Source organism: Corvus hawaiiensis, chromosome 36 (assembly GCF_020740725.1).
Source record: "Corvus hawaiiensis isolate bCorHaw1 chromosome 36, bCorHaw1.pri.cur, whole genome shotgun sequence".
Taxonomy (NCBI): domain Eukaryota; kingdom Metazoa; phylum Chordata; class Aves; order Passeriformes; family Corvidae; genus Corvus; species Corvus hawaiiensis.
The window spans coordinates 1,156,425-1,173,919 of record NC_063248.1 but is presented as its reverse complement, the minus strand read 5'-3'; the positions used below and the strand labels follow the sequence as shown (position 1 = coordinate 1,173,919).

Sequence of the window (17,495 nt, the reverse complement as noted above, 5' to 3'; positions counted from 1 at the left end):
TAGATATATTACGTATTTTATCATTTATTGATATATTATCTCTACATATTATGTATTTAATCATTTATCTATGTATTATTATATAATATGATACTATTTATTTTTATATGATATGTGATATATGATATATATGATATATATGATATATGATCTATTATATATTACATATTATATAATTATATATATTACGTATGTTATCATTTATCTATATATTCATTTATTGTTAGGTTACTACTTATATAATATGGAATATATAACAATATATGATCAATAACCAATGATTTCTAATAGAGAACACGTAATATATAATAATAGATAATGTTGTGTGTTATATATTATTGTATATATTATTATAATATATATGTAGAGATGTATATAATATGTATATATATGTGTATAGTATGTATATATTATTATTATATTATTAAGTGTTATTTTATTATATTTTTATGTATTTATACATATATATATATATACTTATTTTTTATATGATGTTGATTTAAGTAGAAAATACATCGTTAATACATTCCAGTGGAAGGTGTCCCTGCCCATAACAGGGGGTTGGACTGGCTGGTCTTTGAGGTCCCTCCCAACCACACCATTCCAGGATTCTCTGATTTCCTGCACTATTGTACATTTTTACCTTATTCCATACTTTTGATAAGTGGGGAGAGTGGGCGTCGTGGTGCAAACAAACCCTCCCAGCTTCCCAAATTCCCCCTCTCATTCCCCGCACCCCGATACGAAGCTCAGGAGCACGGGGATGAGATTCCCCCACCCGTCCCCCACCCCGCAGCCCCTCCGGCCGGTGGCTGAGCAAACAGACTCATTGTGCTGAAGCTGCTGAGCCATCGTGGGCCCAAAATCATCCCCAAAACAGCAGCGGCCGTGTTGACAAAAGCCTTTTGAAAAAGCAGAGCCCCCCTGGCCGGCAGCCGCGGCCGCGGCATCCCTGTGTCAGCGATTCCCTCCCCGCTGGAAGGTGCCAGGCCTGACCCCCGTTCCAAACCCAGCGCTTCAAAAATGAAAATTGGGCTCGATTAATTTGATTTGCGTCGTTTCCCTGCCCTGCTCCTCCAGCTGTCAGGGTTATTTTAAAGAAAGTCCAGAGAAGTGTCCCCCTTCCAGCTGTTGGCAGCTGCACCACCGCTGGAAACACCCCAAAACTGGGCCGCAAATTCCACCAAAAATTCCTCCACAAGGTTTTTCCCTTCCTGTTTTTCACCCCTCTCTACTTCCCCACCATCACCCAAACCTGCGGATCACCAGCCAGGGAAAATCCCAGCGCTGGAGCATCCCAGGGCTCCTCTCCCCACCCCAACCTCCAGCTCAGCTGTGCGCCAAACCCGTCTGCTTTTCGCCTCGCTCTGCACCCAGCTCCTTCCCTCTTCACCCCACAGCTCCAGGGGTGCTGTCCTTACCCTTGCGCCCGGGGCCGGTGATGGCTCTTCTCGTCTCTGCCCGCCAGGCTCGGCTCGCTCCGGACTTTTCCCGGTGGGATCAGCGGGGCCAACGTCACTCCTGCCCCCTCCTGCAGGGGAGGGATAACGGGGCTGCGGGGGCTGGCTGAGCCGGCTCCAGGGACACAGCACAGCCGGGACACCCTGCGGGCAGCACGCCTTCCACCTCCGGGAGGCCGAAACCGGCGGGGTTTTACCTTCGGCGAGAGAAACAGCCAGAGGACGGAGCCTGCCGACCGCGGTGCCCGGGGATAAGTAGCCCCCGAGGGCTGGATAAGCCCTAAACCAGACCGATATTCCCCAAAAATCCTCCAGCAATTTAGATGTGAGTCTGTGAATCTGTAAGGGAAGAGCGTTTCTCCGTGGGAAACTTCTCCACCGGGATTCAGGCAGGTTTTACTCTTTCCCCTCATCTCTCCCAGCTGCCATGGAGCCCATTTCCATGGCATTTCTATCCACAAAAAGGGATTTATTTTGGACAAGCCAGGCTCTGACGCAGGGGGGTTCATTCTGCATTAAGTTGCTACATATTTTATTTTATTTTATTTTATTGTTAATCCACGCAGCAGTGCCACAATCATCCTTCAAACACATCAGAAGCTCCTCTCGCTGTACAACACTTTCCCGAACATGAGTTAAAGGTGGAAAAGGTACCATTAACATTAAAAAAAAAAAAAATTACAAAGATGCATTGCAAAAACTCAAAGGGAGGGAGAAAGTCAGAGGTTTAGTTCACATCGAGGTATAAAATTGATATTGCTGGTTTAGCCTGGGAGGAAAGAGGTTTTTCCAGCTGATGGTGGTAATGGAGCCAGTCCAGTCCTGGTTTCACCAGGATAATGCGCTGGCACCGCTGGAAAAGGGATTTGGAAAATAAAATCCTCTTTATTTCTGCCTCCCACCTCCTCCTGCCTTCCCCCCCTTTCCATCCAGCATCCCTCGAGACGCTCGAGGCCCTCAGCTATCCCTGCGAGTGCTATTTGGCATTTACAGCTACCAGAGAGGTTTGACATCGTGGTTTCCTTAAAAATCCCTAAATATTAGTGCAAATTAGAGCGGGGGGCGGAGGGGGCTGCGCCGCCAGATGCAGGTTTGGGGAACGCGCTGGAAAAAATGGGATTTTCTCCTGTGCTGGAAATCCACCCGTGAGCCCCCAGGTCAGGGTTAAACCCCCCCAAACCTCAGCCAACCCTTTGGATTTACAAAATCCTCCCGACACCTGTGAATTATTGCAATAGGAATGTGCTTTTCTCTAAAAAAAAAAAAAAAAGAGGAATTTTTTTGTGCTCTCTTGCCACTGAGCCGGGAGCCACATTGGGCACTTCCAAACCGAGCCTCCAGCTCCAGCTCTGGAGCGCTGGCAGCCCTCGCTCAGCCCCATCCTCGGCTTTGTGCTGCTCACAGATTTCCTCTTTTTTTTTTTTTTTTTTTTTTTTTAATTTTTAAATTTTTCCTGGTTTTCCCCCGTGTTTTCCAGGGGATTTGAGGTTTTGGCTGAAGCTGCCACCAGCCAGAGCCTTCCTGGGAAGAGCCCCCCGAGGATTGTGCGCGGATGAAGGCGTGGGAGGGGGGTTGGCTCGGAGCTGGAGCGATCCAGATGGACACTGGGAACGGCGGGGGGTTGGGATTTGGTGCAGCACATCCCACGGACGTTCACATCGCCGTCGGACCCTCAGAGATCTCCTCCAGCCTCTGCTCGATCATCAGCCGCAGGATGGAGTATCTGGGGAGGCACAGGACAAGGAAAAGGGGATTTTCCAGCGCCCAGCTGGCCAAGAAAACCCTGGAGCAATGCAAAGCCCGCACCCGGGATGCAGGGCTGTGCAAATGAATTTTTGTGACCAAAGCAGCCCCCCCAGGAATGTCCTTCCCTCCTGGCATCCCCCCTTGGAGCTCCCAGCCCCACATACTTGTGCTTCAGCTTCTTCACTTCCCGGTCCTCCTCCTCCTCCAGCTTCTGGATGAAGCTCCTGAGGATGGGCATCTCAAATTTGATGTACTGGGCGACCTGGGCGGGAGAGGAAGAGCAGGAAATGATGAAGAGGGTGAAGAACTGACCCCCACTGCCCCCATCCTCTCCTTAGATTTAACCGGGGAAATCAAGGATCCCAAAATTTTGCAGCAAACCCTAAAAAAATGACGTTTCCTCTGCACGGAGTGACCGCCAGCTCGCGCAAACGAGCGAGCACCGGATAATTATTGGGGGAAAAAATCCACCTAAGGTTTATTTCTTTTAGTTCACCCCCTGGCTGCTCGAGGTGGCTCTGTCCGAGCGTCCCCGGAGTCTCAGAGCTGCTTAAGCCCAAATTCAGCCCAAAAGCGCCTCGTTGGAGCCGGGATTTCTGCCTGGCGAGCCGGCAGATGGCACAACGGAGCCGCTCCCACCCGCGGCGCGTTCCCGGCTGGAAAAACACCAATTACGCCAAAGGCTGCGCTGAAATCGCTCTTCCGTGATCAGATTCGGGATGGCACAATCGGGCTGGGGGCGTCGGCTCCGGCTGGGAGCTGCTCTTGGAGCACAGAACGAGGATTTTCCCGTAGGACCGGGAGTTTTCGTGGAGAGACCCAGGAGCAAAGCAATTCCTGCAGCTCCAGCACGCATCTGTTCGCTGGCGATAAATTCTTCCCTGTGATGGTCGGGAGGGGCTGGGATGGGACTCCCAGAGCAGCTGGGGCTGTCCCTGGATCCCTGGCAGTGTCCCAGGCCAGGTTGGATGGGGCTTGGAGCAGCCTGGGACAGCGGGAGGTGTCCCTGCCCAGGGCAGGGGTGGCACCGGATGGGCTTTAAGGTCCCTCCCAACCCAAACCATCCCATGCTCCGGTGATCCCCCGGTTTTTCCAAGGCCACCCGAGGGTGACGCGCATCCCGTGCGGGCACACTCACGTCGTAGGTGACCTCTTCCACCTGGTCCTTCTCCATGAGGAACACCTTGGACACCTGCTCGCAGGGGCCCTGCAGGATGCGGGCGAGCAGGGGGAAGTCGCTGCCGCGCAGCTTCTGCTTCTCTGCAACGCCAGAACCGCGGGGTCGGGCCCGGCAGTGCCCGGGCGGCGCCGGGGCCGAGGCGGCAGCGCCGAGGGGCTTTGGGGCACTCCCGGGTGGGGTTTGGGGCACTCCCGGGTGGGCTTTGGGGCACTCCCGGGTGGGCTTTGGGGCACTCACTCATTGCTGGGGGGGTTTGGGGCGCTCATCGAGGGGGTTTGGGGCCCTCACATCCAGGGGGCTTGGGGCTCTCACATCCAGGGGGGTTTGGGGCACTCACATCCAGGGGGGTTTGGGGCACTCATTCATTGCGGGGGGGGCCTGGGTCGCTCATCCAGGATAATCTGGGGCCCTCACATCCAGGAGGGTTTGGGACTCTCACACCCAGGGTAATTTGGGGCACTCATGTCCAGGATAATTTGGGGCAATCACACCCGGGGTGATTTGGGGTGCTCACACCCAGGGTAATTTGGGGTACTCACTCCCAGGGTGATTTGGGGCACTCACTCCGGGGTGGTTTGGGGTACTCACTCCCAGGGTGATTTGGGGCACTCCCAGGGTGATTTGGGGCACTCACCTCCGCTCGTGTGCACCATGTACAGAGCAAACTCCTCCGCGGAGTTCTCGATCTGGGGGCAGACACAAAGCTCTGCTAAAGGGACGGGTTCTGCCCTGGGCTGCCCCAGGAATCGACCCCAAAATCCCATTATTTCACCGGGCTGGTGCATTTTATACAGAGATACGGATATGTAACTACAGATCTGTGTAAGTGCAAAGGTATACAAATATTCATACAACTATACAATTAATGAATCATTAAATACATTAAATGTATTTATAGATATGATAAATTATTCCTCTATAGAATATATAATACATATTCATTATATATTACATTATATATATTAAATATGTATTATTTGTATTAGATAAAATATTGTGTAATGTCTACATTTAATCATATATATAATACTTCTAATAATATTAGATATTAGATTTAGTATATATTATATATCACACTAACATCTTTATTTATAAGTATGCATTAACATATTTTCTGTAGTGTTTATTATATTTACTAAGATACACACGTAGTTTATTGATATGATTTATATATAATATATAACACATTAATGAAATTACACTTAATATGATATTTTATAATTGCGTGTATAATATTCATTATAAATATATATTCAAATACGAATTTATAAAAATCTGATATATCTAATCTATTTATATATTTTTATATATGATGTGTATAGAGTACACACCACACATATATCTGAATGCAGATTTTATATATATATAAATATAAATAGAAAAAAATATATAACATATATAATATATATCATATATATAATATATATGATATATAACACATATACCATATATATTATATAATATATATTACATATTATATATTATATATTATATATAAAATAAATATATACACATATTAAAACTATATATAAATATATACATATATCATATATAAAATATATTAAATATATATAATCGTTATATATATTCTATATATATAAAGATATTATACATCTAATATAAAGATTTATACGTAATGTAATGATTCATATATATATATATATAATCTGAATGCAGATTTCATACATATGATATATAGGTTTTATATATATAATATAAAGATTTCTATATATAATATAGAAATTCAGATATATATATACATAGATATATAAAATGCAAATATATATATAAACATATAAATATATATATAAACTGAATGCAGATTTTATACATATAATATAAATATTTGATATAAATATAATAAAATATTCATATATATATACTTATATATATATAAAATATAAATATAAACTGAATGCAGATTTTATACATATAATATACATATTTGATATAAATATAATAAAATATTCATATATATAATATAAAATTGATATATAAAATGTAAAAATTCAGATATATTTATAATATAGAAATTTATATAGCTAATATAAAAAGTTATATAGACAATATAAAAATTCATATATATATATATATATATATATGCATAAAACGAATGCGGATTTTACACATTTAATACAAACTCTACATTCAGAGCAGCCCAGGAGCCCTGCGGGGTTGCCGACCGTACCTTGAACTTGTTGAGCAGCAGTTTGAGCACCTGCGGCGTGGTCATGGTGCTGTTGATGCGCACGTTGGTGACGGAGCCGTAGGCGGGAGTGAACACCGAGGTCTGCGGGGCACAAACGCCGTTGAGGGCTCTCCCCGGATCCCCCCGGATCCCCCGGATCCCCCGGATCCCCCCGGAGCCCGGGCTCACCTTGTGGTTGTAGAAGTGGCCGTTGATGGAGAAGCGGTGCCGGCGCAGCCGCCGCTGCTCGCCGGGCGTGCGGGCGCTGCCGCGGTGCCGGACGCCGACATCGCTGCGGGTCCGCATCAGCTGCGGGGCCTCCTCCGGCGGCCTGGGGGCTGCAAAACACCCGTGGGACCGTGGGGATGGGCGCTGGGAGCAGGGGGAACCGCCCAGGTTCTCCTCCGGAGCTCCAGGAGCGCTCGGACAACGCTCGCATGGATGCACAGGGTGGGATTTGCTGGCGTGTCCTGGGAGTTGGGTCGATGATCCCTGTGGGTCCCTTCCCACTCAGGAGATTCCCTGATTCCAGAATCTTCCTGCTGCAAAACAGCCACTGGGAGTCCCCACGTGGGTGCAGAAATCCTCACCCCAGGATCAAACTTCCTCACCCCTACAAACTTCCCAGGACGCGTTTAATCCCCCCACTTAAACCGCAGCAGCCGGTTTCTTCTCCCCCAGCTGCCGAGGAAGGTCATTAATTCAGAATTAGCTGCCTAAATCCGTGCTGCTACCTGGATAAAACCTCTTCTCCCGGGAACTCGAGCATCTTCCCTCGCTTTTCCATAATTTAACTTTCTCTGTTCTCCTTCCCTTTAATGAGGACAGGCAAACGAGGGCAGAGCCTCAGATCTCTGCATGAAAACTGGCCCGGATCCAGATTATTATAAACCAGCTCTTCATCCATTTTTAATGAACCTCTCAGGCTCCGGCTTTGGGTGTTTTAATTCAAAGCATGTCTGCAGCAGGGAGAAATCTCCGGCAGGCGCTGCTCCAGCTGCACACGCGGTGACCGAGTGCTCCCAAGGAGCTCTGCGCCCACGCCGGGCACTGGTTTTTTACTGGATTTTAGGGAAAATGCAATAAAAGGCTTTTTTTTTTGTATGTGCTGGCAGAGGATTGAGGCCATAAGGCTGAGAGAGCTGCTGGGGAATCGTGGTGGGGTGACCTGGGGTGGGGATTGCCCGCGAGAGACTTAATAAAGGGGGAAAAGTGGTGTGAGTGGGGAGAGCAAAAAGAAAAAAGGGAAAAAGTTGGAGGACCACGGATGGGGGTTCGTGGATGAAGTTTTGCAAGGACCCAGCTCCTCTCAAATGGATGAGCTGGTCCTTCTTTATCCCCCCAACCCCCAAAAAACACGCCAAAAGCCCAGAACATCTGTACAACGCCCCAGCTGAACGAGCAAAATGCATCCAGCAGGTTTTCCCTGTGGGAATTCCGGGTGGGACAGCTGTGCCCTGCTCCTTAGAACAAGGGGTTAACGAAGCTCTGGCGGAGCTCTTCCCCCTCTGCAGAGGAAAAACCAGGGAGGGCACAAACACTTCGCAGCAGTGTTGACTTCCCCATGGCAACGGCGCTTCCCAATGCTCCCATTCTTCTTCCCGAAACGCGGAGCCTCCGGGAAGGGGAAGCGCCGACATCCTTTTCCCTGCGCTCCCACGAGGGATCTCTGCTCCATCCCCCCATTTCTTTCCAAGCTCATCTCCAGCACATCTCACTGCGGGCAAAACCCCTTGGGAATCAGGGAATCACTGAGGTGGGAAAAGACCTTTAAGATCATCGAGTTTTGGGCCATCCGAGAAAGGATTGAATAAAAGAATTAATTTTGGAAGTGGCCTGACTGGAGCAGGATGGGAAACCGAGCCTGGAGTTAAGGACAAGCCTGGTTCCTGTTTTCTCAAATCAAAGCGGAGCCCAGGCGCATCCGAGCCCGGCTCACCTGCGCCGTTCCCGGGAGTCTCCGTGCTGGGCGCGGCCTCTGCGTCCGTCACCTGGATGTCCGGCAGCGTGCTGGGCTTCAGCACGGACCTGCGGGAGGACAGAGGTGGTGGTGGGTGCCCTGTCCGCGTGTGGCCGCAGAGGGAATGGTCACCCAGGGAATCTTTGCCCCTCCAGCCCCGCTGCTGCTGGTTCCAGCTGGGACAAAGAAAACCCAGAGGAAGCAGCTGGGGGTGCAACCAGCAAACCCTGACAGGCTGGGGGGTGTCTGTGTGGTTTTGGGGGTGTCTGAGTGTTTTTGGGGTGTCTGTGTGGTTTTGGGGGTGTCTGAGTGGTTTTGGGGCTGTTTGTGTGGTTTTGGGGCTGGCTGTGTGTTTGGGGTGTCTTTGTGGTTTTGTGTGTGTTTTTGGGGCTGTCTGTGTGTGTTTTTGGGGCTGTGTGTGTTTGGGGGGTCTGTGTTTTTGGGGCTGTGTGTGTTTTGGGCATCTGTGTGGTTTTGTATGTGTTTTTGGGGCTGTCTGTGTGTGTTTTGGGGCTGTCTATGTGTTTTGGGGGCTGTCTGTGAGTTTTTGGGGTTGTCTGTGCCCCCCCCCACTCACCCGTGGGCGCCCAGGTTGCAGCCCGAGTGCCAGGAGGAGGAGGAGGGCGGCGGGCGGATGCGTTGGTTGTCATCCTGCATCTGGAGGCGGATGGGGCGGCGCAGCCCCCAGGAGATGTTCAGCAGCCCCTCCACGATGAGCTCCCCTTCCTCCTGCGGCACAGACGGGATCCTCAGCACCCCAGGGAACGGCCGGGAGTGTGGGGTGGGGATTGGGGTCTCTGGGGTCTTTTGAAACCCAAATGTTCTGTGATTCTGTGACTTTTTGGACTCGGTCTCACTCCCGTTCCTGGTAAGGCCACGGGGCAGATCCTCCTGAGAACTGTGCTGAGGCACAGGGAAAATCGGGATTGGTGACAGCCAGGGTGGCTCCACTGGGACAAACCAGGCCTGGAAAACTCGGTGACCTTCCAGGATGGGGGAACGGACATCGCCCACCTGGACCAGGGCAGAACATCTGGGAGTGCCCCACAGGACAGGGAACCGTGGGATGGTCTGGGCTGGAAGAGACCTCAGGGACCAATTCCATATCCACTGAGTGATCCATCAGATCCAGTCTCTCTTCTCCAGTCTACAGAGTCCAAGGACAGGGCTTGGAGCACCCTGGGATGGCGGGAGGTGTCCCTGCCCACGGCAGGGGGTTGGAACGAGATGATCTTTAAGGTCCTTTCCAACCCAAACCATTCCACGATTCCATGTTTGGATGGGGTATTGGGAAGGAATTCCTCCCTGGGAGGGTGGGGAGGGGCTGGGATGGAATTCCCCGAGGAGCTGGGGCTGCCCCTGGATCCCTGGCAGTGTCCGAGGCCAGGCTGGAGCACCCTGGGAGAGCGGGAGGGGTCCCTGCCCAGGGCAGGGGTGGCACTGGATTGATCTAAGGTCCCTTCCAGCCTAGACCATTCCGTGGCTCCACGATTCTCTGTCTCACTTCCCTCAGTTTCCCTCTGCCTGGGGCATTTCTCACCTCCCGGTGCCGCAGCTGCAGGTTCTGCCCTTCGTAGTAGATGTTGTAGGTCTTCAAGTGCAGGAGCAGCTCATTCCTGGGGGGAAGAACGGGAAAGGTGCTGAGATGGGCTTTGGGGGAGGAGGGGGACGCTGCAGGCACCGCTCAGGGACCCCTGGGCTGAAAGCAGGAATTGCTTCCCTGGCTGAGGAACCTGCTGCGCTGCTGGGGACCCAAATCCAGCTTTATTTGAGCCAGATCTGGGTCTTTTGCCTCCTCCAGCCCTCCCTGGTTGAAGGTTTTTGCTGGGGGTCCAACATTTTGCACCCACAGTTAGGGGGAGAAGCTCCCTGTGACCGTGTCCCCCATAAATCTCCCAAAAAGGCACAAGAAACCCCATCAGACCTCGGGGCAGCTGGTCATGAGGCTGAAAAACAAATCAATTTTCCGGGGGTCACGCTGGAGTCACGAGTGATCACTTGGTCACGTCGGCTCCCGGCTCCAGCCCTCAGAACAAAGATCTGAGCCCCGCTCCGGGGCCAAATTCAAAATGAAAACAAAAATAAAGATTAAAAACAAAGATGAAAATCCAGATAAAAATAAAATTTTAAAAATAGAAATAAAGATACATATGAAAATGAGAATGGAATGAATAAAGGACAAGGAGAAAAATCGCTGGAAAGTCAAAATAAGGCAGGCCAGGTGGGCTTTAATTCCCTTAATTCCCGAGGCTGGAGGAGGCTCAGGAGGCTCAGCACCGCCCGGCCGACACAAACCAGCCCAAACCATGGGGTCATGCGAAGGGAAATGTCCAATATTTGCTTTACCTCCCTTTAAATCTCCCTTAAAACTCAGGATCCTGTCACTTTGTTCTTCACCAAAGAACGGGAGAACAATTCTTAATCAGGGCTTTTTCAGCAAAGCCCGTTTTTTATGGGAGTTTATGGCCACATTTGGCCACACTCCTGAGGAAAACTTCCAAATCCCACTGGCAACCGTTTTCTTTTTCAGGAAATTGTGGGGGTTTTTTTCCACCCAGAACGGCTTTTTCTTCCCAAAAGCCTCTGAACTGAGTTAAAACCCAGAGTTGCTCCCATCCTTCCAGCTCAAAGAAATATTGTGTGTTACAGGTCATGGACAAGATGATAGATATTGTATTTATAGTGGTGTATACTGCATTTATAACTTTATATATGGTTATAAATGATGTATTGTCATATATTGTTATACATTGTTATGTATTGTTAGATGTTATAAATTATATATTTTATATATATTAGTATATATATATTTAGTTCAAAGATATATTGTATGTTATAGATCATGGATAATATATTATATATTGTATTTATAATGTTATATATTGTGTTTATAATGTTATATACTGTTACATATTATATATTATATATTGCTATGTATTGCTATATATTGTTATATATTGCTATGTATTGTTATATAGTGTTATATATTGTTATATATTGGTATATATTGCTATATACTGTTATATATTGCTATATATTGTTACATGCTGGTATATACTGTTATCTATTGTTATATGTTACACATGATATATTATATTTTTATAAAATATATATTAATACATTATATATATTTAGATCAAAAAATACTGTAGGTAATAAATAATATGTTATATCTTGTATTTATGTTATATATTGTGTTTATGCTGTTATATATTGTGTTTATAATGCTGTATACTGTTATATATTATATATTGTATTTATAATGTTATATTGTTATGTTGTTGTATATTGTTATATATTGTTATATATTGTTACATAATGTTATATACTGTTAGATATTATATATTGTACTTATAATGTTATATATTGCATTTATGTTATATATTGCATTTATAATGTTATATATTGCTATATACCGTTATATATTGCTATATAGTTATATATTGCTATAGACTCTTATATATTGCTATATATTGCTATATACTGTTATATATTGCTATATATTGTTACATATTGTTATATACTGTTGTATATTGCTATATACTCTTGTATATTGCTATATACCATTTTATATTGTTACATACTGTTATATACTGCTATATATTGTTATATACCGTTATATATTGCTATATACTGTTACATATTGCTATATATTGTCATATACCGTTATGTATCGTTATATGTCACTCATTACACATTTCAGGTCACAGCACCTTTCACATGACCTCACACATTTCGGATTACAGGTAGCCCATCGTACCCTACATTCCGTATCCTGTATCCCACATATTCCCCCTGGAATACTGCCAGCCGCGCAGCTCCCGCCTCCCCCCGTCTCCCTGCCCGTCCCGGCGTTCCCGAGGCTCTTACTTGGGGATGAATTTGTCCTTCCCGCAGGGCACCAGGTCCCCTCCGCCGCCGAAATCCATCCTCGGGCTGCGCGCTCATGGGAGCCGAGCTGCGGGAGGGAGCAGGGAGCCCTCAGCGGGAGCCGCCCCATCCCCGCATCCCCGCCACCCTCCCGCGGAGAACGGGGGGAATACAAATAAAAATACAAATAGAACTCCCTCGGGGCTGGCAAAGGCCCCGGAGGATGCAGGTGTGGGTGGAGCTCGGAGAGGCTCCTGCGGGAAAAGCGGTGCGAAGGGAGGGAGATCAGATAAGGGCAGAGGCGCCGCAAACTCACTGAAAGTTTAATCCCTGCCGAGATATCCTTACGCTAAATTTGCATTTGGAGCATCCACGGGTGTCCCGGCGACGCCAGGGCTGGGGGTGGGAGGGGTGTAAATGGGAATTGTTCCTTTCCTCCGTTTGTTTTACTCTTATTTCATTCCACAAAGCTTCCAACTGTGTGAGGCTGCTGCTGCCTTGGGCCACCCCAAGCCCCGTGGTGGCACGAGGGGTGATTTTCCAAGCAGGCAGAGATGCTGGGCTGTTCCTTCAGCTTTTTAATAATCCCAGCTGGATTTTTGGGCCTTGCAAACACTTGGGAAGTCCCCAGAATCCCACCTTGGGACAGGCCCCCCTTTAGATCTGAAGTGTGAGTTCTGGACGCTGCAAAATGGAATTAAAATGGGATTTGGGGTGAAGCCCTTGGGGCGCTCATGGGTTCAAAACAGTTTGGAAATCAGGTGTTGAAGAGACCTTGGAATGTGAAACTGGGGTGATTTTGAACGATGAAAAAAGGGCTTTTGGGGTCGTGCTTTTCCTTGGATGTTTGTACAAGGTCTCCTAGACAGGATTTCATTTTTCCAGGGTCTTTTCCCTCCCTTCCCTTCTCCCAGAAGAGAAACTGAGGTGAGAAAAAAGTGTTTGCTCTGCAAGCTGCTGTTTTCTTCCACCTCCCACATTGCCATGTGCTTCCTCCCAGTCCCCTGGGGGAAAAAACCCTTTTCCTGTAAGAAAAACACCCAAATCCACGCCAAAATCCAGGCGGGTAAATAACAACCAAGGCTGTAAAACCTGTCAGAGGATGAATCTAAACCCTACAGCCTCTGCAGGGCAACAGTCCCGGTGTCCCATCCCACACGCTGGGATAAATCCCAGCAAATAAACGATTGGCAACAGCAAAAATACTCCGTGGCAGGTTTGAAACCCCACACGAGGCCGTGCTGGAGTCAGAGCAGGAGGGGAAGGGCAGGAAACTGGCCCAGCCCAGCCCTGGGGCTCAGGGTCTGCCCGGAGAAAAAGCAGAAGAAAAAGTTGCCACCGAAAAATCACAGAAGAGCTGACAAAGCTTTGGGTTTCCTGAGCAGCTGAGGAGCTGCACGAGCATCCCGGCAAAACCCGGCAAAACCTGGCAAAATCCAGCAAAATCCAGCAAAACCCAGCACCAGCCCTCCTCCTGCAGCCAGCAGCCGCCTCTGCTGCCCCCATCCATCCTCCCACAGGGAGCAAACCCAGGAATAATCCTATTTATCCATCAAAAGTGGTACCGGGGGGCGATCCTGCAGCCGACTTCACAGGTTTGGGATAAACGTGGGGGCAGCAGGTGCTTGTGGGGCCCCAGATTTGAGGGTTCCCAGCTGTGGGATGCAGGAAGGAGCATCCTGACCGTGGGTGTCCCCTGGCAAGTGATGAAAAGCTCTGGGGATGTTCCAGGAGGATTAAAGGACGCGGCTCTTGGCACGCGTGAAAGTGGTGCCAAAACCACCAGAGTGAGTGAAAAAACCCCTCCTGGAGCAGCACAGCCCAGGGTGGAGCCTTTGGTACCACTCGGAGCTTTGCTCCAGAGCATCCTGGTGACACAAAGGGGCGAAGCCAAAGTCCCCATTCCCTCGAAGAGGACACGGGGATGAACTGCAGCCCAAAAAAAGGCGCATTTTGGGAGGGAAGGGGAGCTCCAAAATGCAGGTTCATCCTCCCGTGCTGAGGAGTCGTTTCCTGTTTACGCCCCGGCTTTGCCACCTTCGCCTCTGTCATCACATCCCCTTCCGAGGAAAGGGGCAAATTCTTCCTTTTTTGGGTCTGGAGAGAAGCAGGCTGCGCGTGGAGGGGAGAGGCGGCTCCTGGAGCTTCCCCAGCGGAGACCAGGCACTGCCGACCCCGACATCCCGCCGCGGCTTTGGAAAAAGGCTGGAAACCACCCAGATCCAAGGGCTGGCAAAGTGGAAGTTTCTCCGTTGCTCAACCGCAGCAGTTTGGGGCCGTCTCCGTTCCCGGCACCGCCGTGCCTCAGTTTCCCCCTCGGAGCTGACGCGTTTCCGCCGTGCCCTGCCCGGCCCGAGCTTCTCCTGATGCTTCGCAAAGCGCTTTTAACTGAGCTCCGCATCGAACCAACGCCCTGCGCCCGCGGCAGGAGGATCCCAGCCCTCGCTGCCTCCCCGCACAGCCCTCGGCTGCTCCCGCCGCTGCTTCCAGGCCGGACAGACCCCACGGAGCCCAGACTTGTTCCCTTCCCTAAAAATAGACCTCCCTAAACCCCCTTCCCGCAACCCTACAGCCCAACCTGCCCCGCGGGGCAGAGGGAGCCTGGCCGCATTCACAGCCCCTCACCCTCGCCGAGCTCCCGGGGAGATGCGAAGCTCCAACACAACAAAACAAGAAAAAAAAGTACCAACCCTCCCCCCCAACCGTGTTTTCAGCAGGAGAGGGATGTTCTTCCCCGCTCCTGCAAAGAAATCTGCATTTTTGGGGGGGTTTTGCTGCCTCGGTCCCCTCCCTCGCAGCACACGGGAGCCTCGGCAGCATCGCCGGCATCCCCCGCTGGGGCGGGAGAGGCGGATTTGGCGCAGCTGAGGGATTGTGGGAATATCCCGCTCCCCGGGGAGGCCGCGATTTTCCCTCCTGCACCAACGCTGCCGCTCCCCGGCAGCCCGGGGCGGCTTTTAACCGGCCCAAGGGCGCTTCGATCCCGCTGCGATCGCTAGCAAAGCATCATCCGAAGGCGGCGATTCCTCCCGGGAGCCTCCAGCAGCCGCTCCGCTCAGCGGTGTCTGGGGCACGACCGGACACGCGCGGCCGAGCGCTCACCCCGTCCCGCGGATCCTGCGCTGCAGCAGCCGCGCTGCCGGCGCTGCCTCCGGCCCGGCCGCTACTCCTGAGCTGGGATCCCTTCCCCGCGTCCGGCCCGCATCCCTAGGCGGGGAGGTGCGGCAGCTCCATTGTTTTCCAGCGCCGCTATTGTTCTCCAGCCCAATTGCTCCGTCCTGGAAGGGGAGAGGGAAGGAGGGAGCGCTGAGCGGCGGCAGAGCCGGCCGGGGATGCCGGGGGGGGTGCCGGGTCACTTGGGGACAGGCGAGGGGACCCGTTGGCTGCGCTCAGGGTGAAGCCCTCCGGGAGGAGCCGGTGCCCACCAGGGGCTCCTCGTGGGCTCCGGGACGGCGGCGGGCGGGTCCCGCCCGGGCGCGACGGGGCCAGAGGGTGCCGTGTCCGGGGTGGGAGCCGCGGGCGCTGCGGCTGCTCCAGCCCGGCGGGAGGGCGATGCTGAGGGCGTTCGGTGGGTGCTGAGGTGACACCCCGGTTTTGGGGCCGGATCCCCCCCGTTCCCGGCGGTGAGCGCGGTTTTCGCCTCCGCTCGCTGCGGCCGCGGCTGCGGAGGGGCCGCGGCTCAGCCCCGGGGCCGCTCCCCGCGCAGGGGGCGGGGATGGGGATGGAGACCGGGATGGGGACGGGGATGGGGACGAGGTTGGGGACGGGGTTGGGGACGCCCCATCCCGCCCGCACTCACCCGGTGCCGGTGCCGGTGCCGGTCCCGCTCCGCTCCGCAGCCGGTGCCCCCGTAGGGCCGCCCCTGGGCGGGGCGGGGCGGGACGCGGCGGGGAGGGGCGCGGGCGGGGCCGCGGGTGGGAGCGCGGGGGACACCCCCTCCCTCAGCCGGGGTCATCCCGGAACCCGGATCCCGAAGGACATCTCGGTTCCGGGATCCGGGTGCCAGGACTAGGGACCCCAAAGGATGCCACCTCTGGGACCTGGGATGTCCCCGCCCGGACATCCCGAAGGATGCTCCAGCTCGCATCCCTGGAGCAGGTTTGGGGTTCCCAAAGGACACCCTGGCTCCACCCGGGTTGCACCTCAGGACTGGGGTCTCAAAGACCCACCCCTGGTGCCAAGACCGGAGTCCCAAAGGACGCCCCATCCCCGCCGTCAGAACCAGGATCCCGTTCCTGATGTGAGGAACATGATCCCAAAGGATTCTCCAACCCCGTTGCCAAGAGCAGAATCCCAAAGGAATCCCCATCCCACGCAGCCAGGCTGGAAATGCTCTCACAATTAGCTCCAGCTTTGTGCAGAATCCCCAGAGGGAGCTTTGTGGGCTGCATCACACAGGCTCAAGCGGTTATTTCTGCCTTAAAAAGCCCCAAATCCTGGGATATCCAGTGCCAGAGCCATGCAGGCATCACACTTGGCTGTTCTGTTGTCGGGATGGTGCAACGGGGCCGTGTGCTCGTTCCCCACCTCGGCCTTGGGATCCCATCCGGATCCAAAACCGCCTCTGAGAAGGGGATGGAGGGGGAAATAAATTGAAATAAAATCTGCCTGGAAGCAGCTGCTGCAGCTGGCGGGGGTCACAGTTACCTCTGCACCGGCGCTCAGCACTCCCGGGATCGGGGTCCCACCTTGCCCGTCCGCTCCTGGCACCCTGGGGAGAGTTTGGGGCAGTTTGGGGGTGTTCAGTATTCCCGAGGAGCAGCGGCCATGTCCCTCCTCCTTTGTGTGCCCCTGACCTTTCCCAGTGCTTTGTGGCTTCTCTGGGCTTTTTTTCTTTTTTAAGGAATTTGCCTAGAAACAGCCCACACGAAAGGGAGGAAAAAAAAACCAAAACAAAGAAATAATCAAAGCAGCTGCTGGAGCCAAACAGGCGTCTCTGTAGGCACGGCTGGAATGGGCCTTTTCCTCCCCTTTTTTCTTGGATTTCTATGTAAAATATGAGAAGTTCTGGAGGAGCCATCTGGCTCAGGGAAGCACTGACTCGGCGAAAGTGAGCGGGGCCGGGTCAGGATTGATATTCCAGCAGCATCT

At 51.2% G+C, this 17,495-nt stretch overlaps 1 protein-coding gene across 3 annotated transcripts; it reads right to left on the bottom strand.

Moving 5' to 3' along the window:
- Positions 1–1,964: 1,964 nt before the first annotated feature.
- RASSF2 (Ras association domain family member 2) lies at positions 1,965–17,149 on the bottom strand. Of its 3 annotated transcripts, none has more exons than XM_048290195.1 (12): positions 17,052–17,149; positions 15,507–15,682; positions 12,405–12,492; positions 10,075–10,150; positions 9,112–9,260; positions 8,514–8,602; positions 6,764–6,912; positions 6,575–6,676; positions 5,021–5,072; positions 4,345–4,466; positions 3,371–3,468; positions 1,965–3,183 (listed from the first exon to the last, which is right to left on the bottom strand). In XM_048290195.1, exons 3-12 carry the CDS (start codon positions 12,461–12,463, stop codon positions 3,114–3,116), a joined length of 966 nt encoding a protein of 321 aa, XP_048146152.1. In that variant the 5' UTR covers positions 12,464–12,492; positions 15,507–15,682; positions 17,052–17,149; the 3' UTR covers positions 1,965–3,113. The 3 variants fall into 3 exon arrangements, with proteins under 3 accessions (XP_048146152.1, XP_048146150.1, XP_048146151.1); XM_048290193.1 differs by having other exon boundaries at positions 9,112–9,263; positions 17,052–17,148; XM_048290194.1 differs by lacking the exon at positions 17,052–17,149 and adding an exon at positions 16,204–16,294 and having other exon boundaries at positions 9,112–9,263.
- Between the last annotated feature and the right edge of the window lie 346 nt (positions 17,150–17,495).

Bases quoted from the DNA above. Each gene is read 5' to 3' on its own strand.
- RASSF2 (XM_048290193.1), bottom strand. From the start codon at position 12,463: ATGGATTTCGGCGGCGGAGGGGACCTGGTGCCCTGCGGGAAGGACAAA. The intron at 6,913-8,513 runs GTGAGCCGGGCT...GGTGTTTTGCAG, and splicing joins GACTCCCGGGAACGGCGCAG to CCCCCAGGCCGCCGGAGGAG. The intron at 5,073-6,574 runs GTACGGTCGGCA...GTCTGCCCCCAG, and splicing joins TGCTGCTCAACAAGTTCAAG to ATCGAGAACTCCGCGGAGGA.